We start from the raw sequence: 23580 nt of genomic DNA, 5'->3' as shown, positions 1-23580 counted from the left end.
AGCAATGTATTGCTTTTTTATGTAAATGAGCTCATTTGGTCACGATTAGAGCGTAAATTTAGTGATGGTGGAATAACCCCCCCACCCCAAAAAAAAAGAATGACCAGAAGAAAGAGGGTAATACTGTTAGCAGTCAGAATATCTCCCAAATTATTTCTCCAAGATTTTTAAATTACCAAGCTTACACTTCTGCAGCACTTTGTTGTTTTGGGGTATAAGAGCCACATACACACAAAATCAATTAAAACCTTTGAGTATAAAACTAGTTTCTTAATCCCATGTATTTTTTCAAATATATACTCTGTGTAATAAATAAACATGAAGTGATTTGGGGTTTACGTGTATGGTTAAATGAATCTTATTAGCTACCATCACTACATTAAGTGTTCAAAAAGAATTTGGACTCACTGATGAAAAGGTTGCGAAAAAGCATCCAATACATATTTGTAATACACCCATTACAAATCTAGATGTCATTTTGTTTCAATTTGATGCAGGAAAAACAATAAATTATGACCTATGAAAATATAACTTTAGTATTCCAAATGGACCTGAGCTGGATTTTTAAAGCCGTAATCAGACACAACCATCAACAAAACCACGATGAAAGGCACAAATTATCCCCCCCCCCCCCCCCCCAGAGCTTTGTTGTCCTCTCAGTGAAAAAGTGGTGCGACAGTCGTGGCGTCCCTTCTGCAGTCCCAGATTGAGGCTTTAAAAATCTAGATAGACCTTTCTAATAATTGGAGAGAAAAGTAATTTGCCATGAACATAGCTGCAAGTAAATAATTGTTTTGGGGACTTTTGTTGTCTGCCGACTGAAACAAACATTGACGTCGAAGTCCCGTGTACACACATCCCTTTTATGAGATGAGCCATTGCTGGGGAGGAGGGGTGTCGAGCTGTTATCAGTGAGGAAAATAGAATATTAATTCAGGGGGCAAACATAAATATTCTACCTTTTGGTAGGGGGCGGGACCAAAGTGCAAACACACACACTTAGAAGGAAACTCTCTTGGATGAAAAACGTCCCCTTGTAAACATGTAAGTGGTGTCTTATTGAGAGCTTTGATAATCCACTCATTCCAGCCGTTTCACTGATTGGCGACTGGGTGCGATGCGGGCCGAGCCCCTCAGACTCTCCTGTGGATCCTTGCAGATGACGTGCGGGTCAGTGCAGCCTCTGCTTGTGGGTTTCACTCCCGCGACGTGCTCGACCGCCTTCTTCTGAACCGGCAGCCAGATATCAGCGGTCACGAGAAGCAATTATTCACTTCCAAATTGCCACAACATGCTGCCGCCCACACGGCGACGGCACAGTGGGATATTCTCCGTCGGTCTCACGCTGTCCACGGTGCTACCGAGTCAGTATATTTCGGAAGTCTGAAACACTGCCCGTCTGGTTTTGGGAATGTTGGTATTGCCTTTGTTGCTGATGCGCCTGTTGCTGCTGTGCCTGCGGCAGTTGTTGCGTTTGCTGCTGCTGCTGGATGTATCCCACAGTGCTTTGCTGTGGCACGTTCGTGGTGTGTAAGAATGCTGGAGTAGATCCGCCGTGTACAAGTCCTTGAGCCATCTATAGACACAAAAAAAACATGAATCTTTCTTGAACGGATGCCAATTTAATCCTTCACTGAGATTTATAATAAATAGTGTATACACTAGTGCTATCTCTGAATATTAAGGCCGACTCTGCAGTACTTTAAGAGGGAGTTAAACATGCGAGTGAAGGAAGTTTGCCTGAACTTTCAAGCTTAAAATGTTAAATCACACATGAGGAGTGTTATTAGCAACAGCCAAATTAATGAGTTCAAACAGGACCTAAATGTAGGACACAAGGCCGACAGGTTGAATTGAACAAAGCTAGTTCCAAAGAACAAAACTGGCTGACCAGGCTGGTAATAATCTAAGACCAGGGGGGAACAAAATACAAAAACTAAGGAGAAATGGAACGAGGAATATTAATAACAAACACAGAACAACCTGAGGGAGCTCACACAGGCTAAATACACAAGGACAGCTCGGTGATTAGACACAGGTGGAACAAATCAAGGACAGACAAGCACAAAGGCGGAAAAACACAAAGACAGGAAGTAAAACCAGACGTGACACATGAGAGTAAACTTTCAAAATAAAACAGAAAACAGACTAAGCACAAACCCAGGACCAGTGTGTCACAGTTACCACTGTCCCCAAATAACAGGCAGCAGCTCTGTGGCTGCTCAAGAGGCCCAGCAGCACCGTAATGTTTTCCTTTGGCACGTTAGTAGAACAGATTGGGCTGACATTTAACTTGCTGTAGTTTTGTTAAAATGCACAAGGCTTGTGGACAAATAGCTCACTCTTTAGAGAGAGAATGAATTAAAGCCCTGATACAGAGACGTGATGTTCAAAGAGGACGTGTTGTTCCTTAAAACATGGCAAAATGCTCCTTTATGATTCATGGCTGCACACAAAAGGAATGTTTCTGATTTAATTCTGCAAATTTTTTTTCTTTTCTTTTTTATAGTAATTCTCACAAGAAAGTCATGATTTATAAAATCTTGGGTAGGGAAAATGGACTTGTGACTTGTGCGTGAGAAGCAAGTCTGGAGAAAATAATTTTTCTGACCTGATGATTTTTAGCTTACATCAGAGCTTTGCTGCAAAGCCGAGATTTTAGAGTGATTGAAAAATAACACGGCTCTCTGACAGAATTGCACAGTAGCCTGTTGCTGTGGTAACTAAGGATTTAGATGCAGTGTAATGCCTAAAATTATCATAAATCAGCTAAAATAGAGCCATCGGTAATTAACCCGAGCTGCATTACGCAACGAGCCATCACATATTACTTGTAGTTAGAGTCTAGAAGTCAAAAGGACAACAGTTTACACAAAGGGACCGACGCTGCGTCATCGCTGCACGGCCGACGGACGCGTACCTGAAAGAACTGCTGGGGCTGCTGTAGCTGCAGGGAGTGCTGAGGAGCCTGGGGCTGAGTCTGATAGACTGACTGGGACTGGTTCGCGATGAAACTGTTGTGTGGGATCATTATGGGCGACGTGAAGACCGGCGAGGGGACGAGGACGGCGTTGCAGTTGACCTGCTGCATGGAGAACGACGGGGCGATGATCTGCTGCTCCAAGGTGTATCTGTTGGGAGGGCACAACGACGAACTTAGGCACAATATGAAATAGTGCCATGCAAACGGAGAGGTGTGTGTGTGTGTGTGTGCTGTGGAATTAAATGGTTCTCACATGGTTTGGGAGATACCCATGTTGCACTGGGAAGGCTGCGAGGTGACACTGCTAGTGGGAACCAGCGTCTGCATTGGCTGGTTCAGGAGCATGCTGCGGGAAATAAAATCGGTCACTGAAAGAACTCAATCTGTACTGTGAAAAAGCAAGGTTTCAGAGAGCATTTTTCCTCTTGAAAATAACATCAACTGCATCCGCTATTCATTAAGCTGATGGCATATTAGTAATTTCCCATAGCGTATGCCATACCGCCAATTAGAGCTGCAATTAACGATTATTTTAATAATCGATTAATCTGTCGATTATTTTTTCGATTAATCAATGAATCGGCGGGAAAAAAGCGAGTGAATACGTGCCGTGTCGCTTTTGCATATCTTGCAATTAACACACTTTTTCGATTTATTTAGTGTGAAATGCTCCCACACCTTGGATGACTTAGGTCGTACTGATTTCTGTTGCAGCCCTACCACCAATGTCTTCTGTGGTTTTAAGTGGCTCTCACCGTAGTTGTCCGTCTTGGTTGAACTCGCCGTCTGTGTGTCTTTGGTTCGCGTCCTGCAGAGACCTCGCGTTGGTCTGAGAGAACATCATGGGGTTGCTATAGAAGGGCATCGTCACACTTGTGTTCGTCTGCAGGGGCACGCTCACCGACTGGGCCTTCCCTCTCTGTGCAATCCTCTGCTGGACCAGCTGGAATGAAGGAAACACACACACACACACACACACACACACACACACACACACACACACACACAGCATGTAAAAACGAAACATGAACCAAATATCTAATATGCAGATATTTCCTTCCTGCACAAAACTACAGTATAAGTAGGCAGAGGCCAAAAAAACTGTACATTTGATGTTGCGATTATTACATTTCATCACCTGAAACATCAGGCGTCTGTGTCTTTTTACTACAGTGCAAACAAGCACAAACTGCGAGCAGCATATGGCTGTCAAACTGAATACCACCGGTTGTTGTGATGTTTATACTTTTAAATAACAGAAGTAGGCTTCAGCTGCCTATGACTGAAGGTGGTTTGATTCCATATTGATCCTCTTAACATTAGAGGATAGCTTTCCAAACTGTTTGGACAGATTTACCACAGTTGTTTCGAGATTTGTATTTTTCACTTGTGCAGCTCTGTACCTGTGTTGAGGGTGAGCTGTTCTCTCTCAGGAGTGAGTGAGGGGATGAATTGTGGGCCCCGCAGGACGGTGCTTTAGAGTGGCTTGAGTGCCGCCTGGTCAACCCTGACTGGCTCTGCTGGGCTGCCCGGCCTGATCCCTGCTGCTGCTGGGGAGGCTGCTGCTGCTGCTGCTGCTGGGCCTGGCCAAAGTCAGTTTGGACAGGCTGCTGTAACAACATCTTACACACACATAAACAGAAACATTATTCTATCCTCCATTACTTAAATGTCTGTAATGCCTTAGATTTATTCATATTTAGGTGAGGTTACAATGGCAGACAATAAGGGAAGGACAGTCAGTTACGGTTTAATCCTGATCGGCTAACTGTTAATCTGTTGCCTTTGTGTTTCAAGTCACAGCTCATCTCATGTCGCCTTCATACCCAGCAGGCAAAATGATGTGTGACAACTTGTGTTTACTAGACAAACACCGCAACACTCCCAGAGCCTCTTCTCTGTGCTTGTTATGGAGGTCATGGAGTTGATGGAGTGCTTAGACTGAACTGGTTTGTGCTGGCCTCTTGGAGGGGCCCTTCCACCATCACTCTGAGGGGTTAGGTAATGTAAGCTTACAATATGATGTTGAATTACATTAACAGCACTTACTTAAATGCCTAACATTTTTATTTTGTCAAGATTAAAGTCTGTGGCTATCTTTTTTTCCTTTGATTTAGTGCTGCATGCCATGGGTGGTTGTGTTTTTGTCTTTATGGGAGTGTTACCTGGAGATTAGCGAGGTGAAGCTTCTCCTTAATGTCGTGCAGCTCCTGCTGCTGCGTTTTAATGTCAGCTTGCAGAATGCGCGTCCTCTCCTCCAGCTGCTCCTTCAGCTGGTTCATTACACAGAGCTGAGGCTGCTGCAGCGGATACATGGGCGACGACGACTGCTGCTGCTGCTGCTGCTGCTGTGGTTGCTGTGGTTGCTGTTGCTGCAAAGACATGATCCGAAAAACCAACAGACATGAGAAAAGCTTGCCAGTTTTCTTTTGTACTTCAGTTATAGTTCTTTTCTTCAGTGAACGCAGCATGTGAGGACATAATCAGTTAGCACGAGTCAAGTAATGGCTTATTATTGCGATTCTTCACACTTGAAATTGGTTTTACAAGTCAAAAAAACGATCAGAATGAGTGACGGTCTTTCTGACTTGATTTTATAACATATCTTTTAACTGGCCTCGAGGCACTGGAGGCACAAGCAACAGATGAATTAACATAAAGCAGCAACCGTCACAACAATAAGACATCGTACACAAACAGAGGAGAGGAAGGCAACAGGCAGGAGGAGACATCTAAGCACTAACCATTGCGGAGTGTTTGCTGCAGGTAGGAGAAAGGGGGAGGCTCAGTTGGGGAACAAGGTCAAAGGAATTTTGTCTTTGGGCCAAATTCTACAGGGAAAATGACAAAGTTTTACACACAATCTTAACAACCTGTGACATGATATGGTGTCAACTTATCTCCGAAGACCGACAGAGACACGTAAACGCAGCGAACTGACCTTTGAACTACTGGGTTGGTGTCTGGCAGACGTCTTCTCGGTCCCGATGGAAGCAGACTGCCATGATGGCGTACAGGCTTCTGTGTAGGAGTTCGCTGCTGGAAGAAAGACAGGTCACCTCTAAACACACTTAGATAACAGTGGACTGAGAGTATGTTCGGTTAGGTCATTATTACAGCTTTGTTTTTTGTCAAATAACAGCTAACAAATAACTGCAACAAAGGCATGATACACCTAAAGTTTTGAAGTTCTGCTCATTTCATAAGTGGAATACAGTTTATTATTAATATTTCAATCTGTCATTTCTCGATCAGAGCTGTGCTCATCAGGGAAAGAACAGCTTCATTGAATCTTAGCTTGTATCCAGTAATCTTTTTCATTTAAAGATTAGGCAGAGGGCTCTTTGTTGTGAATATGTACATACAATGTATGAAAAAGCATGAGGTCTCTATTGAGGAAAACCAAATAATCACTATAATAATAATGACTATAACTGACATTAGTGTATTAATAACGCTGCAATGACCTTTTTGTATCCTCTTTGAATCAATGGAGAATTGTCAATTTTTCCTAAGCAGATAAACTATAGCCTTTCTGAGGTGAAGGCAGAGCAACTTTTGAAATGCATTTCCTTTCTGGTTTTATAACAATACTGCTGATTCACCAGCCCTAGATTGCCGCCTCATTCTACCTCGGATTTAAACTCACAAACTGGGTCACATTCAGCGGTGGCTTTTTCATCGTAGCCGACGCACAATGAATAAGCTGAGAGGAAACATCTACTAGCTATTTTTTCTGACAGATAAAGTTTTATGAATATGTCTTTGGAAATACTGAAAGCAGGTTTTTTTTGTTTTAATGTGTGGGAAGACAGCAGCAGCAGCTATGTTTATGAAGAGCAACTGTAATTAGTCTGCCACTGCGGCTGTGTATTGTTCATAAACATGCAGATGGAAGTGAAAAGTTTTAGACGGTGGGTGGAAGAGCAGCTAAAGTCAGAGAGACTGGAGGCTCAAACAAACATTTCATCATTGATGTATCGTCACCCACATATATAAAAGGTAGGTGTTTTCTTGACTTCTGGTCTGCTTGGTTAAAGAAGATTTTACCTCTGATAACAACGTTTTCCCAGATCAATTGTAGGATTTGTCAGGTTTAAATCTATCGGAATGATTTTATTCTAAATTTTAAAGTCTGAGCATTATCACCGATGCTGCTGTAAATAACAACAGGAGTCATTTCCTTTGCTGCCTTAGAAAGTCTCACCATCTATAATTTGTCCACAAAGGAGAATCCCATTCTTTCCGCTAAACTTAAATAACACAGCAGTTCCTTCAGCAATGTATAGGCGCAGGATTGACCTGCTGTTGAGTGACTTAACACTTTAGGGAGCAGACGATGACTCACATGCGGAGTCTGACATCGCCGTGTGGGAGGACTTCCGGGAGCTGTGGGAGGAAACCGAACGTGCGCCGCTGTTTCTGTCCCGCGGAGGGTCCAGTGTGGAGCAGATGTCCAAGTACAGCTCCTGAGCCTGGGACACAAAGTGAGGTTCAACACCGAGGGTCAGGTCTGAAGCAGAAATAAACACTGACACACACACTGTATGTAAAATGGAACGTAACTCTTACCTTCACTGAAGAGGGAGCAATCTCAGGTGGAGACAGCTCCTCAAAGCCAAACGCTCTCCTCCTTTCAGCTCGCACTTCAGCATAACTGGAAAAACAGCACATAGAGAGAGTATGTGTGAGTGAAAATCTTTTTTTAATACAACCAATGCCTTGCACACATTCCTAATCTCAGGACACTGACAAAAGCGTACACATCTCCAACTCTGCAGACATTAGAGCACCACAAGGTGCAAAGACCAGGCTCACCTGACAACAGTGTGAGTACAGACGATGAACTCAGGTTTGGAGTTCCACTGGTGGTAAGTGATGTAGTAGTGAGTCTGCAACCAAATCCACTGCTGACCTTTGGTCAGGAAGCGATAGTAGCAGGATTTACCCTTTCCAAACTGCATTACTGAGGAGAGAATAAACAGAAGGTAAAGCTGTTACCCATTTGTTTTTCTGAGATGTATTCGTGGATGTGGTGGTGGTGAAGGCGGTTGAAGACAGAGAAGCAACAGTTACTCACGCTGCTTATGACACTGAGCTATAAGCTCCAAGTCATCCACGTGATAGTAATCATAGCCAGAGGTTCCAAGAACCTCAAAGGGTAAATATCCTATGATTGGTGAAGCCCTGAAACATACAAAGGAGTTGATAAACACACAAGAGAAACAAATTCTTGCTAAAAAAGTGACACTGCCAATTAATAGGAGGAGGAATCATGCAAATCTTTTACCTGTGATCTAAAAACAGGAACTTCCATTCAAGGCTGTGTCTGGATGTGAATTCATCACAGGGATCTTCCACATTGCACAAATCCTAAACAAAAATAACAGTATAAAATATCAATAATAGAGTCACTATTGGGATTTCACAGCAAACCAAGGAATTAGCAGTCTTTGGGACATTTGAATCTTATCCACTAGATTCAGCTTCTCTAATGTGAAGCAGGTAGAAGTTATACATCACATCCTGTCTTCAGATTGTCAACTTTGTTCATACATAAAGTGTAGAGTTAAAAAAACTGCAGATTTAAACCAGCATTTGCAGTAGATTTGTTTGAGGGAAAAAAGAATCCATGTGTCATATGGTGCAGACTACACTGTTACAGTCACTCCATCTGGCAAACCAGTGTAATCAGTGTCTTCTACAATTTGGAATAAGTAGAGGGCGAGAGATGAAGCCTGTCCAATAGATCTGGTTCTACTGGTGCTTTTTTTGTTCGCATGAGTAAAGAAAATAACAACGAAAACACCTGCCAGACTTTAGAATGGGTAGTTAACTGTTACTGTGATGTGAGTTGATCTCAACATTCCAAGATCTCAGAAAGGTTACAGGACTTTCATTTACTACAATAACTGGTGTCCAGATTTCAACTCAGAGAGCGCCTCTGGGATCAGAATTGTCCGAATGATGTAATCAGCTGGAAGGTACACACTGTGCAACAAGAAGTCTCCAGATACTGGGAGTTCTCATGGACGATAGTGAGTGATCCCTCACACAAAATCCCACCACCTGCTTTTATTTTTAAATTCCTTTTAAAGTAATGACAGCGCACACATGCAACACAAACTCAGAAAGAAAGGCATTTTAATATCCAGGCTGGTGTTACCTTTAGAAACTGTGGAGTGACTAATCGTACAGTAGCAATGAGGCAGACCTGCTCCTCCAGCGACGACTGAAGGCTTCTCGGCAACGTCAAATCGAGACCGTTACAAGAAGATGTAGGCACTATGTGACAGAAGACAAGGTACATGGGGTGTACGGTTGGTTGTGACGTCCATCTTAATTCCATCCCATGAAAAAAAACAGCTTTCATATATTTTTACATTCTGTTTGTTAAAGCTACTACAAGGAACTTTATCTGGGCTCCATTTAGAAAACCTCTCATATTAATGTGCAGATCGGCTTCAGGTGAACCTGCGTGATTTTGTGTGGAATCCGACCCGTGGCACTGATTAAAAGCATTAAGAATAACTCATAGAAATAGCCAATCTCCTCACTGATGGTCTCATTTACTTATGTAGGTCGTATAGAGTCTAAATTGTGTTTCATAACCAGTTAAAAGTGCATCACAGTAGCTTTAAACAGAAGCAGATTAAGATAATTGATGGACCTTAACTGCACTAAAGCAACACATTTTACTGAATCTTAAGTCTTTAAAACAAGTAGAAAATAAAAATCCTTACCATTGTTATGAAACTTGAAATCTCCCACAAACTTGACGTACTCGTACACAGGCGGTTCCTTTGGGTCAATGTTACCTCTGGCTAGATGACAGCAAAATTCAATATGTGCCTCGCCTGAAAAACAGAAGATTTCATTTATTCATAAAACAGCATCTTTATAACAAATCACCTCTTATTGAGGTGCTTCTTGATAATGTCTGTATTTTTTGTATGACACTAACAGCACAGTAGTTCCTGAACTTCATTTTGGAGAGAAAGATCTAAAGTGTAATTTCTATGCTACAGAAAAGAATCTTGTATTCACAATACTTCAATAGATCTGACAGTAAAAAATGTCCGCTATCAAGTATTAAAACAACAAAGGGTTATGGCATAACACTTATGAACTTTTTTAATATTCATTAATACATTTCGTACATACATTGGGAGGCAATTTATGTGAATTATAAAAATTAGAAAATTCACATCTTGTGTTACATGATTCAGCATAATTTTCTGTCAAGTGAAGTATAAATTGAGCTTAAAAGCCAGGCAATCATTTTTATGCAAGAAAGACAAACGATGGATGTGTCTTGAAATGTGCCAAAGAGATAAAGATGGCTCCAGACATGGCTCTGTTTAGGCGTCTAAGTATAGGCCGAGACGCTAGCTCCTCACCTTCTCTCTTTCTCAGAAAAGCCCAATAGTAACACAGGATTAAGGTCAGTGTCTTGAGCCCCATATACTACACTGCTTTGGATTAGTGTGCTAACATAACAGTGATTTAAAGTCTTAACTATGATACTAAGCTAGCTCCTATTATTAGTGAAAGGGCTAATCATAGATCCACACTAATCATCAATCCAATAAACTTCGGACCCCAATTCAGCAACCTGCTCTAAATATAAAGAGTTTTAACTCGGAAAAAGAACTCGTCAGGAGTCAGGTATAGTTTGTATGTCAGGCAAAAGCCTTCTTACACAGATCTCAGAGCTAAAAGTGAATAATGACGACACCGAATATATATTATATATATACACAACGTGGTGTTAGAGACAGACGTGTGCGGGGAGGCCGCTCCGGCAGGATACTCACTGTCCAGGAAGTCAGCAGCAATGGGGTCAGTCATCAGCATGTGGGACGATAGCAGCTTATACACCTCCCCGTGTTCCCGCTCCGGGAGGAAATTCAAGATATTTTGGTCCACCATATCTGACTGGTGCAAAAGGATAGATGAACTTTAAGCATTTTAAAGTAGTTCCAGACGCGCTCAGAGCTTATGGTCAGTTTTGAACCGCCGCATTCAGTAATCGATGTCGTTTAGTTTCATTCATTACCGCAAAGAAGTTAAGAGCTGCAAACTGAAATCTCTATGTGGTACAATCTCTTGTAAATGTGTTTTGGGAACATAAATGAAATAAGTAAAATATAAAATGTCTACTTCCAACATGTCCTGGATCTGATCAGATGAATTGCAGATATAAATTTAATTTCATTTTTTCATTTCATTTGTTTTGCACAATTCAAACAATAAAATAAAAAATACACAAACATAACAGAGATAAATGAATATCATAGTGCATAGGTGGAGGCTTATTTAAGCTTCCACCTATATAATATTACAATTTTACAAAATTACAAACAACATAAAGTACAATATGCATAAGACATTATGTTATAAACAACAAAAGAAAGAAAGAAAGTAAAGAAAAAGAAAAAATAATGTAATTGTGACGAGTGTGTGCGTGTGAAAGTAAGCATGGGCTTGTGTTTGTTCAGGGATATTGGTTTATACACCTGCAGTAACTCCTGCACAATGGTAATGCTACAAGTCCCCATGAGTGAAAACAACTATAAATGTAATATAACAGCTAAAACAAGAAATACATGAACAATAATACATAAAAAAAAAAATGTTACAAACCAGCAATTAGATTTTCTTTTAGGCACCGTTTGAAACATTTTATAGAGGGACATTTTTTTGTTATGTGGGAAAAGTCATTCCATAATTTGGTTCCCCCTGGACTCTGCTAGTCAGTAATTTAGGAGGATGAAGATGTGAAGATTGACGAGTTGAGTAAGAGTGAACCTGTGAATTGACTTTGTAGTAGGTCTTGAAATTATCAGGAATATTCCCTTCACCTGAAAGTATCTTATAAATGAAAACACAAGTTTGAAAATTATTTATGTCATAAATAGTAAGAATCTGCAATTTCTGAAATAGAGGAGCAGATGAGATGTGAGACTCTGATCTAATCCGGTCCGTCTGGTTGCAATCCAAACAAAACGTTTCTGGAGGACCAACATTTTTTGCAAAGTAGTAGGAAAAGTACTTGCCCAAACTATATTACAATATGAAAGATAGGGATAAATTATACTGTAATAAAGAATAAGGAGACAGTTTGCAGAGACAAGATGTCTCTGATAAATGTATCAGTGCAAGTCAAATATCGGCCAAATAACATATCGGTAAACATGTAACGGGTCTTTTTCTAATCAGGCAGCATTTGTACAGAACAATAACAAAAACAACGCTGTGTTAGGAAGAGAATAGAAGACACCTATTTCAGCCTCTTCACTTACCGGTAAATGGCCAATAAGTGAAGACACACTGTCAGATACGTATATGATGTTGCCATCTGTAGTTAATGCGACCAAGAAGCCATCTAGGGCCTGAAGGAAGAGGGAGAAATTGGGCACTTTGATAATGAGCTCATAAGGTGTGAAGGCATAAATGAAAAATTGCACTCTTACATTGTGACATATCGTCATTATCTGTGGTAGTTACATGCATTACACCATGTTTTTTGTTCCCCATTTGCCTCTAAGAGCCTCCTCTAGTACTACCACACTTTTATTCTCAACACGTCTTCTTGCCCAGCTCTCCATGGGCGTTTAAGGGAGAGGGCTTCCTTGTTGTTTTATTAACAGCATTAATCAATGTCCTAGCTTAATCGACTTGGGCTCTTCCACAAACACATCCTCCTGAGCTTTACCTCCAGCATTAGCTGAGTGAACTCCTCATTACTGAGGAACGAAGGCTTCCAGTCCTGTCTCACATCACACGTTTCGTTCTGTGCAGTGATGTCTGAAAAAGACAAGGCAGAGGATTAAGTGTAATAAAGTGCCTGGGAAGAAGTGTATTTGGGCAATAATGGAAGTAAAGGGGGAAACAAATAAAAGGTGTGTCGAATGGGAAAAACAATACTAAGACAGTCCATTTCTCAAACTGTGAATACATGCTGTATGTATTTCCCTACCTTTCTGTTTCTGCAGAAAGTCAATAGTTCTCTGCAGTATGGTGGACTTGTCCATCTTGCGCGGATGGCCTTGACCCTGCAGCATGGTGCATAGCTCCTTGATGAGCACATTGAATTGGTCTCTTCTTTTCTTTTCCGATTTGTTACGAGATGCCCTACGGCAGTCAACACAAGAGAACAATCATAAATCAGTGGAGTTGCAGGTGGAAGCTCAGCCAATCAAGCACCTGTAGTTCATGTTTGTTTATCCCGTTTGGACTGAGCGTTGCTTTTCCAAAGAAAAGCCAGCCAAGACTGCAGGGACACACTTAGTTGCAGACAGACGTCGAAGAGGGAGAGAGAAGGAAACAAGAGAGCGGTAACAGCAGCACAGCGATATAATACGAATAAAGCAGTTCAATTTCATCTTTATTCTCTCCCTAATTAGTTTCAGCTTATATCAGCTGTTGCTTTTAACTTGGTTTGAGCCAACATCAATATTTTTGTTTACTGTGAAAGCGGCAGCTCCTTGTGATTACATTACATTACATTACATTGATGATGATCCCAACAGAGCTGTTAAGCCTCTTTTAGGTCACTGTTTCGGATTTACGGCCCACGTGTTAATCGATGTCTGTCATTGGTACCATTTTCAACAGCAGGCAGCTGTTTTCAGCAAACACTAACTGTGCGTTACCTGCTACACAGCAAACAAAGTTAGCAGGCTAAAGCATATTTTCCTACGGAGTTGGGGGAATATTGGATCTCCAACAGGAGGCCAAAGCCTCATCTGTAATGGAGGCACGTTAGCATTCAGAAATGAATCAATACATTTATGCAGCTTTAATAAGATAAATTATTAAGTTTGTGAAAAGAGATGGAGTTATAGATTCTGGTTTACGTGATTAACGTATTTCATCAAAGAGGTCAAAGAGGTGACAAAAGTAATCATCGGTTGTGAATTCCTGTTTACCTGAATTATGTCTATTTTTTTTAGCTAAAATTATCAGATGGATTTTAACCATCTTTGACTTCATTCTTAACCATAATGGGACATTGAAGCTTCAAGGTTCTTTTAAAATGATTAACTACCACTGAAGACGCAGCAAAGAGAGAAACTACACATTGATTTAGTAGAGTTGTAAATATAGGAGTTCAAATTTCCACGCTCGACATACAAACGTTAACAAAAAGACTGAGTACCTTTTCGCCCTGTCTTTCTCATCTTCATCCATTAAATCGTCCACGCAGCTGTTGGTGCTGGAAAACACAGGCGTACAAGGTCAATGTAGTTTGTTTGATGATTTCACAGTCATCAGATAAAAGCTCGGCATATTTAAAAGTTGTCATGATACATTGTTGAACCTTTCATAACAGGCCTTTTCTCACAGCAGACGTTTCGACTCGTCACAGCAGGAAAATGACATGTTACTAATAACACTGACAATGACTCTGTTCTGTTCAAATGTCTCAGTGAGCCATGGCAGTGTCACAGTAACCCAGCATACACAATACCAAAAACGCTGAAACCCAAGCAGCTAAATAAAATTCAGCTACAATTGAATTTTGTCATTTACACTTTTTCTTTTTTGTGACAAAAAGTGGCACGTCAAAATGTCTTCTGCAAAGCACAAGGTTAACCTCGACAAACTGTGATCCCGTATCTTTAAGCACTCTCCACTGTTAACACCATGACTTTGAATAACCTGGTAACCCAGTTGGAGGGCCGTGTTTTCCTCCCATGTTTAACAGGTCACTGTGGCGCGTAAACGTCCTGCTCTATATTTGGTCCGTGCACACTCAGGCTCACACAGTTTGATAATGACAAGAAATATGGCAGCAGGTTTAACATGTGGAATCACATTTTATGTTTTAGAGGACACCTGTTCTGTCAAAGAGCAGAGGGGAGGGGCTTAACCAGCAACCAGTGTTAGCTTTTTTACACATTGCTGCTGGAGAATATTTACTATCTGAGGCCGGGGTGGCACGTGTGGACTTTCATATACTGTAACAAGGTCATCAGTGGCAACAGACATAACCGTAAAGTCATAAACCATTGAGGTATATGTAAACAGCCTCATCCAAAAATAGACTTTAACCGGCCAGTATGTAAGTTGCCACAGATAAGCAATTTAAAGGTGTGCCGCAAGGCTTCTGCTACGAGACCGGACTCTTTGTTGGGTTCTGTTCAGTTCAAGTCGGGTTCAGAGTGTGTTGTTGAGTAAAGCTCTAAGCTTGGGTTGGGTTTGGTTATTTTTTTTATTTAATCTAAGATAGAAGGTGCGGCTTAAATAATAAAGCTTCACCAAGGAAATACAGGCATTTTGTATTTTAGATGCTATTAATGATTAACCAATAATGAATGTTTACAATTAAGAAAACCATTTCAAATGTTAGCTTAGGTTTCTTTCACCCTTTATATGTAGCCTACTAATGCAACATCGTGATTGGGAATAATTCAAAAGGTTGAAAAACTATTTGAACAACATAGAATATATATATATATATATATATATATATATATATATATATATATATATATATATATATATATATATATATATATATAGTATAATATATAACTACTGTGTATGGAGCAGAAATACAATAAAGATCACAAAGTGAAGGTAATTAGTTTGAATACTCACTCCCATTCCCGGCGGCTGGATGGACAGGGGCCCCCGAAGTCAGAAAGGTTGTCCATACTCACTCCTTTTCCCAACCAGGCCCTTTCTGAAGTCTTAGAAGTCCCATCTGCGCTGACCTCGTCTGAACACTCGTTTGGAAAAACCTAGCGCGGACCAGTTGCCCACCGCCTCCTCGAGTCCACCAAAGAAATGCCAAATCCTGTGAAAACAGAGCCATTTCGTTGAAGATGAAAACCGTGTCGCATAAATTCGTAATGCGAGCAGGTATTTTCTTTGGAACCTGCAGAGATGAAAATACAGAAAGATCCACTATTCATCTGTAAAAGAAAACAACAACAAAAAACTGTCTATTTCTTTTTACAATAAGGACTTATATTAATGTGTTCTGCAGGACAACCATTTAAAAATACAATATAAAGTGTACTAGCAATCTTCAGCTACTACCTGGGTACAGTGCTTCATCACTAAAGAAGCGTTTTTGCACAGGAGGAGCTCCCCTGACCTAGAAAAATGTCTGAGGCAGAAACCCCTTTTGATAACCCAGCATAAAAAAGAAGAGAGTGTAGAACAGCCACCTCCTTCACATCCTCTGTACAAAACAAGCTTAAACAACACGGAGCAGAGACCTCGATTATAAACCAAACTGAGAACTCACACACCGGAGCCGTAGTCAGCTGCAATGAAACAACATACGGCTGTATTCCATTACAGATATTAATACATTGTCTGCATATAGTCTTTATGTGGTTGACAGAACATACATCATCTCAGTCACCAAATATCAACTGTATATATATATATATATATATATATATATATATATATATATATATATACAGTGCTGTGAAAAAGTATTTGCCCTCTTCCTGGTTTCTTATTTTTTTGCATATTTGTCACACTTAAATGTTTCAGATCATCAAACAAATTTTAATACATTTTAATATTAGACAAAGATAACAAAGTAACTGACATGAATCAGTCTGGAAAGACCCCAGAACAACATCTAAAGAACTGCAGGCCTCACTCGCCTCAGTTAAGATCAGTGTTCATGATTCAACAATAAGAAAGAGACTGGGCACAAATAGCATCTGTGGGACAGTTCTAAGGCGAAAGCCACTGCTGAGCAAAAAGAACACAAAGGCTCGTCTCACATTTGCCAAAAAACATCTTGATGATCCCCGAGACTTTTGGGCAAATATTCTGTGGACTGACGAGACAAAAGTTGAACTTTTTGGAAGGTGTGCGTCCCGTTACATCTGGCGTAAAACTGACACAGCATTTCATAAAAACAACATCATACCAACAGTCACACATGGTGGTGGTAGTGTGATGGTCTGGGGCTGCTTTGCAGCTTCAGGACCTGGACGACTTGCCATAATTTATGGAACCATGAATTCTGCTCTCTACCAGAAAATCCTGAAGGAGAATGTCGAGCCATCAGTTCGTGACCTCAAACTCAAGCACACTTTGGTTATGCAGCAGGACAATGATCCGAAACACACGTCCACCTCTGAATGGCTCAAAAAAAGCAAAATGAAGGTTTTGGAGTGGCCTAGTCAAAGTCTGGACTTAAATCTGATTGAGATGCTGTGGCATGACCTTCAACAAGCCGTTTCTGATCGAAAACCATTCAATGTGGCTGAATTAAAACTATTCTGCAAAGAAGAGTGGGCCAAAATTCTTCCACAGCGATGTGAAAGACTCATTGCCAGTTATCGCAAACGCTGGATTGCAATTGTTGCCGCCAAGGGTGACAAAACCAGTTATCAGGTTTAGGGGGCAATTACTTTTTCACATAGGGCCAAGTAGGTTTGGATAGCTTTTCTCCCTTAATAAAAGAAATCATCATTTAAAAACTGCATATTGTATTAACTCGGGTTATCTTTGTCTAATATTAAAATTTGTTTGATGATCTGAAACATTTAAGTGTGACAAATATGCAAAAAAATAAGAAACCAGGAAGGGGGCAAATACTTTTTCACAGCACTGTATATATAGTATATCTATATAAGCACAGTAACAAAGAGTCATTGTTTTACTCCTTGCTACTTTTAACAGCAGTCTTTACTGTAGGAAAACTAAACACACTACTTTCTTTTAGCCATGTTTAAATTAGTATTTAAATTAGTTTGGGGTCTGGAAATATTTTACATTATATAAGAATTATTATTACAGTTGGTGGGTAATGTGAATTAAGGCAGTCGTCAGTGTTTTCACTGGTTTGTCTGAGATATTTACACAAGAAACCTCAGAGGAAACTACCATTATTACATTCATCATTTCAAATCAAAATGAGCTCCGTTGCCCTGAATAATTACTCCAAAAACATTATAAGTCTAAAAAAAGAGTTCCCCTGCCTGCACTTTCCTCAAACTAGCCTGATCTTACAACGTCTTATGGTAAAGAAGTATATTATGATACTGACAAAAGTCTTTCATTTTAAGATATTCTTTAGACTTAAGTTTCAATATTGTTCTCTACTCCGACAGCATGAATGAACCTACAACTGTAGTTATGCTCTGCTTCATGCTCTTAGATACTTGTTTGGAAAAGGAAATGTACTTATGACTTCTGGTGACTAGTAGTTCTTTTGATTACCAATGTTGAATGCACTTATTGTAAGTCGCTTTGGATAAAAGCGTCTGCTAAATGACTGTAATGTAATGTAATGTAATGTATGCAGCAAATGCAAATATGTGAATGTGATTGGTTGTCTGTCTCTGTGTGTCAGCCTTGTGATTGATTGGCGACGTGCAGCGTAAATGGTGATAGAGAATGCACTTGCATTTATGTAGCACCTTTCTAGTCTGTGGACCAAAGCGCTGTACGCTACACGTGAACATTCACCCGTCAATGTCAGCTGGGATTGGCTACAATCGCCCCCCCCCCGAAACCCTCTAAAAGATAAGCAACCAATGGATGAAAGGATGTCCGGACTTATTGGAAAAAAAAGGAGATACGCTCTATGTGACAGAGCAGAGCATTGCAGCTCAATACATTTCTCAAGTGGTGTAACACAGGAAAATACAATTCTGGGGGGGTGGGGGTTGACATTTAACAAGTTGAAGGTTTGTTTTTATTTGGCGGATCAATGCAAACTTGTTAGATCTTGAAATTAAGATGCACACACCCCACTTTCAGGCTTAGCTGGTTCAAAGAAGCACTCACCAATTCAACTGAAACACCATTGGAGTCTTAATTAATGTCAACAAACCAACATCTCCTCCTCTCCTCCTCTGTCTACACACACACACGCACGCACGCACACACACACACACACACACACACACACACACACACACACACACACAAACACACGGCAGCGACACACCCATTAGAAAAGAAAGCAGGAAAAGCAGCAGGGAGAAACTTTGCACTCAAGAATGTTGAACTGCCGACTACTGAAATTCTAATATGTTACAGACAATCATTTGACTGGTCTGTTGGGATTTTAATGTTTCCCAAATTGATCGTGATGAGCAAGAAAGAATATTTGCTATCGCTGAAGTTAACACTAAATAATAAACACTGCTCACTGCAGTGCTGTTCTCACTCACGTACTTCCAAACTACTGTTTCAACAGATTTCAGAGTCACAGTTTGAGATTTAAAACCTCTACTCCAACACAGTTCCTGAAGTGTTGATACAGTAACAAATTGTAAAACAACATGTTAAATAAAGACAAATAGCCAACATAAAACAAATTAATTAATTATGATAAATCAATTTAATCTGTTGTAAAACATATTATAAATCTGGAAAATCACCTTTAAAAAAATGCCACTTTTGATGCATCAAAAATCCCTTTATGCAGCTTTAAGTTACACTTCTTCACACTCCAAAGTAAAATGAATCTTCACATCAGCCACGCATTCTTTTAACATATTAAGGGGAAACCACACCTTGCAAGGTTAACAGCTCACAACCGCCAGAGTCTAGTTACACTTGTGCCATCGGGTATTTAAAGCCTTTAACCAGCGACCTCCACTCATGACACCGGTCTGTACACTGAAGTTCAAGTTTATGACTAAACTCTGTACGTAACGGGCCATAAAAGTGATGGGGGACAATTACTCTGGCAATAAATTGCTTTATCATTGCACATAACCTAGAAAAGAGGAAACGCAAAGTAAGATTAGAAGCGTGTTTTTTTTCTTGAGAGCGTCTAGGTTTCATTTTAAAGTTTAATGGAGGTAAAAGCCCCCGCTGCCACAACAACTGAGCCTCACACCTCCCTCTGTAACTTGTTGTGGGATACAATGTTCTCCCTCAGTTCATCTAGTTTAACTGTACCTACTGGGTTTCCTGAGGCAAAGAGCACTAGCAGATTTCTAAAGTCACTACCAGATTTTCCAATGCTGTGCCACCCTCAGTCACCAGACCGGCTCGCTGCTGAAGATAAAATCCTCCACTGTGAAAAAAAGGACATCTGAAAAGCCCTTGTTCCCTCTTCAATGTCTGTCTGTCAGATCCTCATTTACAGAGCTTGCGTGCGGCTCAGGTAATGGTAATTATGTAGTTAATGGTGGATTAACTATCGAGCACATGGGTTGTTTTTTGATACCGTCATTAACTTCCTGATAAAATTTGGCTTGCAGAGGACCTGGGCACAGATGATGGATCATGACAGCAGATATTTCCCTGAAGCTGTCATCGACAAAATACCTGTTTGACATCAGGGATTGGGGCGTGCTAGCAAGCCTATCGGCTTCAGGACAAAAGGAGTTAAACCGCAGCGTTACATGAGCATTATGGTCACATCTGACACGAAGAACCGCCACACAGACATCGTAGCATGTTATTCTCAGCCTTACATTCTTACAGTAGTTTCACAATGATGAAGCAGAAAAGGGCAAAACTCTCGCGGGGGTTTATTCTTAACCACATAATGCTTATTGTTTTAGCATGGATGATGTTTACGGGGCAATTCATACAACACTGCAGTTTATCTTTAATATATAATGTAAGCCAAACCTAAGAAAACCTACTTTACACCTGAATATAATATAATAATGGCAAATTAGAATTAAGACTTGCACAATTACCTTCTATCTAAAGCCTGTCAGCTCAATATCTTTATAGGCCTTTATAGGCAATGTTGCAAATCGAAGAGCAGGACTGATTTATGGTCAAACTGGATTTTTGCACCAATGAGATGAAGCCAAAGATCAGAAAAAAAACAGGCCTGTCCAGTTTCTCAATTGATTTTCCAGAAACCCTGTCACAATATATCAACATGGAAACCGTATAAATCTCATCGCCTCCTAAATTTTTTAATCGCCAAACATAAATGGTCAGACTCATATAACCGATATATCACACAAAAAAGTTCAAACCCAGCCAATATCACCAGCTCCAATTTATTTATATTTCAAAACATAAACTTAAAAAGCCACAGGCCATTTCTGAGTATCGAAACAATAAGAAATGTAAAGCACCACTTTAGACCAAGCAAACTCCATGAGAAAAACCTGTACTGCTTTCAGAAGAGGCAAACAATGGCTCCATTAATGGCTAATACATTATTTAGCAAATCAATATCAGGAAACAATGACACACGAGTACAAAATAGACACATTCTGTACAAACACTAATGAAGTGCTAGACCAAACATGAGCAAAGACCTGGTCCTCATACTGAAAGCTCACAATAAAAGAAATGTTCGTCATCACTATAACACTTTATTTTTGTTGTCTGTATTTGGCTATGTCCCTTCATAATGAATTAAAGAGCAACAGTTCATAATGCCATTAGTTATTACTTCTGAAGTAATGGCTAAACATCTACTCTCTGTAATACTAAAATAAATCCACAATAAAGAGAGGACTTTTCCTAGGGCTGCCCCCTTTTAGTTGATTCTTAGTTGAGTCGATTACATTTTCTTTAGTAATTGGTTTTATGCTGAATGACTCATTTTGGCAAAAGTTATGAGCACGTCTCACACAACACAACACAATATTTAGAGTGGTGCTTTTGTGTGATTCTTTGAGGCTAAACTCAGTTTTACAGATAGATTAAATCAACTAATCGATTAGTCGACAAAAATGTATGTTTGTTAGTCAACCCCGAATTTCTTTTTTCGAAGACTGCCGTCACTGGGTTTATCATGTTAATGTTCCACCTGCTCACACACATAATATACACACACACAAGAAAATGAATCAGGTAGTAGACTGCTGGTAATAAAGGGCGACCTGCAAGCTTTTTGACAGCCAGTCCAGCTGGGGAGCTCACAGTGTTGTTGCTGCCCTCATGCTGACAGATTAATTTAGGTTACTTGTTAATCCAGGGGGTAGTGACTGCTACTGTCTGGTTGGGGAAACATTTACATTGCCAGACCACCTCCACCTGCATCTGGTTTAGAGCTGACGGTTCAAGCTGTCAGGTAAACATTAACTGGGCCTGGACAATCTTAGTGTAGTCAAACCGGAAATATTTGGTTTGACGTGTATCTAGGTCTGCTTTATCTTTTATTGCATATAATCTGAAATCATATTTGTGTAGAATTAGCTAATTTGCTTAATTTCCCCATTACATGGTTATTACAGTTAAATATTAAAATACAGAACAGGTTATATAAAAACTGATATCCACAACTTCCACATAGATGTGATCACAAATGTATCTTCTGGTCCTTTGATTCTGTCAACATAATACCCCATATGTGTACAATATGTACATATTTGCATATGCAGCGGAGTTAACATATTTACGTTCTAATAACATGTAAGATCGTATTGATCAGTTTCTAAATCTTAAGGTTCTGTTTTCTGTTGTGATTCATGGTGTTATGTGATAAGGAAACAGGATTTACACACTAAATGAAAAACAGTGAGGAGAACAGTGACTGCACTCAATGACCCTTCATCCTCCAGTATACACAGTAAATAAGTAATTCTGCCACACTTCAGACAAGAGGAGATATCTCTAAAACTATGTCAACTGCAAACTAGAAGCCCCAAAATGCCCCGAGAACAAGAAAAGAGAGGGTTAGTGAGAGAAATGTGAACTCCAGCAGACTTAACGCTGCCAGGTTGGGTAACACTAGCCTGACCTAAGCCTGCTGAGAAATTATTTAAGGATTTCTTTTCCTGTGACATTTAACATTTTGGTCTTACAATGACGAAGTGTTTACCATGCATGTCATCGACAGAGGCACAACGGGAATACATGTGTTATTTCATCTTGTAACCGGGGGACTTTGATGACTGTGAGCTAAAAAACATGTAAGCAGCATTCAAGAGCGCCGGCTATATGTAACGTTACTAATACAGACTTCTGTCTCGGACTAAATACATCCTCAGCCTGCGCAGTCTGGCTCTCCTAGAACATGTTGAAAAAGGGGGATAATATCGCTCTCGACGCTTCGACCACCCCTTCTTTAAATTAGAAAAGAGGCCACTCGTGAACTTTGATGTCACAGACAGTGTAAACGGGTGACAGGCAACGCTTTTGCGCTCGTGACGCGAAACTGAAAGCAGTAATTAAATCCCACGTACCTTGAAAGGGAGTCTTCTGCAGGAATAAAGATCCGCGCCTAACTTTGATCAATCGAGTCATCGTATTTAAAACTACAGCATGGCAACTGAAGCGCAACTAACGTGGGCAGCGTCTGGCTGACCGCGGGGCACCGAAAGCGTTAAATTGCATAACAACCGCTTAAGTTAATAACGTGCCGGTTATTAATCGCCGGGTGAGCTGTCTGCAGCTCCTCGTTTATCAACAACACACGAAACACAAAATAGTCCCATTCGTGGTGTCTATTTTTCCAGGCACTGTACTCCACATCCTCCGCTGGCAGCGACTTGTAAACAGGACCGAGTGGTTGAGAGCAGAAAAAGTAGGTCAGCTGGTAGCTCAATACTCTGCTAACGACGGCAGCGGCATAAGCAGTCGGCTGTGCAACACACGCGAAAGAAACCTGTAGTGACCGGGAGGAGGGTGGGGGGGCTGATTGTAATCTTTAACACGTGCTAAATGCATAATAG

At 40.4% G+C, this 23580-nt stretch overlaps 1 protein-coding gene across 5 annotated transcripts; it reads right to left on the bottom strand.

The window, feature by feature from the left end:
• Positions 1–629: 629 nt before the first annotated feature.
• Positions 630–23530, bottom strand: npas2 (neuronal PAS domain protein 2). Of its 5 annotated transcripts, none has more exons than XM_068716365.1 (22): positions 23092–23530; positions 15593–15791; positions 14148–14204; positions 12966–13120; positions 12702–12793; positions 12289–12378; positions 10801–10921; positions 9727–9840; positions 9150–9268; positions 8274–8356; positions 8064–8170; positions 7802–7949; positions 7556–7640; positions 7332–7458; positions 5925–6022; positions 5728–5814; positions 5149–5355; positions 4387–4605; positions 3739–3926; positions 3237–3329; positions 2921–3155; positions 630–1576 (listed from the first exon to the last, which is right to left on the bottom strand). In XM_068716365.1, the coding sequence occupies exons 2-22, from the start codon at positions 15646–15648 to the stop codon at positions 1358–1360; spliced, it is 2700 nt and encodes an 899-aa protein (XP_068572466.1). In that variant the 5' UTR covers positions 15649–15791; positions 23092–23530; the 3' UTR covers positions 630–1357. The 5 variants fall into 5 exon arrangements, with proteins under 5 accessions (XP_068572466.1, XP_068572468.1, XP_068572467.1 ...); XM_068716367.1 differs by having other exon boundaries at positions 2921–3131; XM_068716366.1 differs by having other exon boundaries at positions 5925–6019.
• Positions 23531–23580: the final 50 nt, after the last annotated feature.

This window comes from Cebidichthys violaceus, unplaced genomic scaffold, assembly GCF_023349555.1.
Source record: "Cebidichthys violaceus isolate CVI_PGR_0920_01 unplaced genomic scaffold, fCebVio1.0.p SCAF_20, whole genome shotgun sequence".
Lineage (NCBI taxonomy): Eukaryota > Metazoa > Chordata > Actinopteri > Perciformes > Stichaeidae > Cebidichthys > Cebidichthys violaceus.
This window is presented reverse-complemented; position numbering and strand designations above follow the sequence as displayed.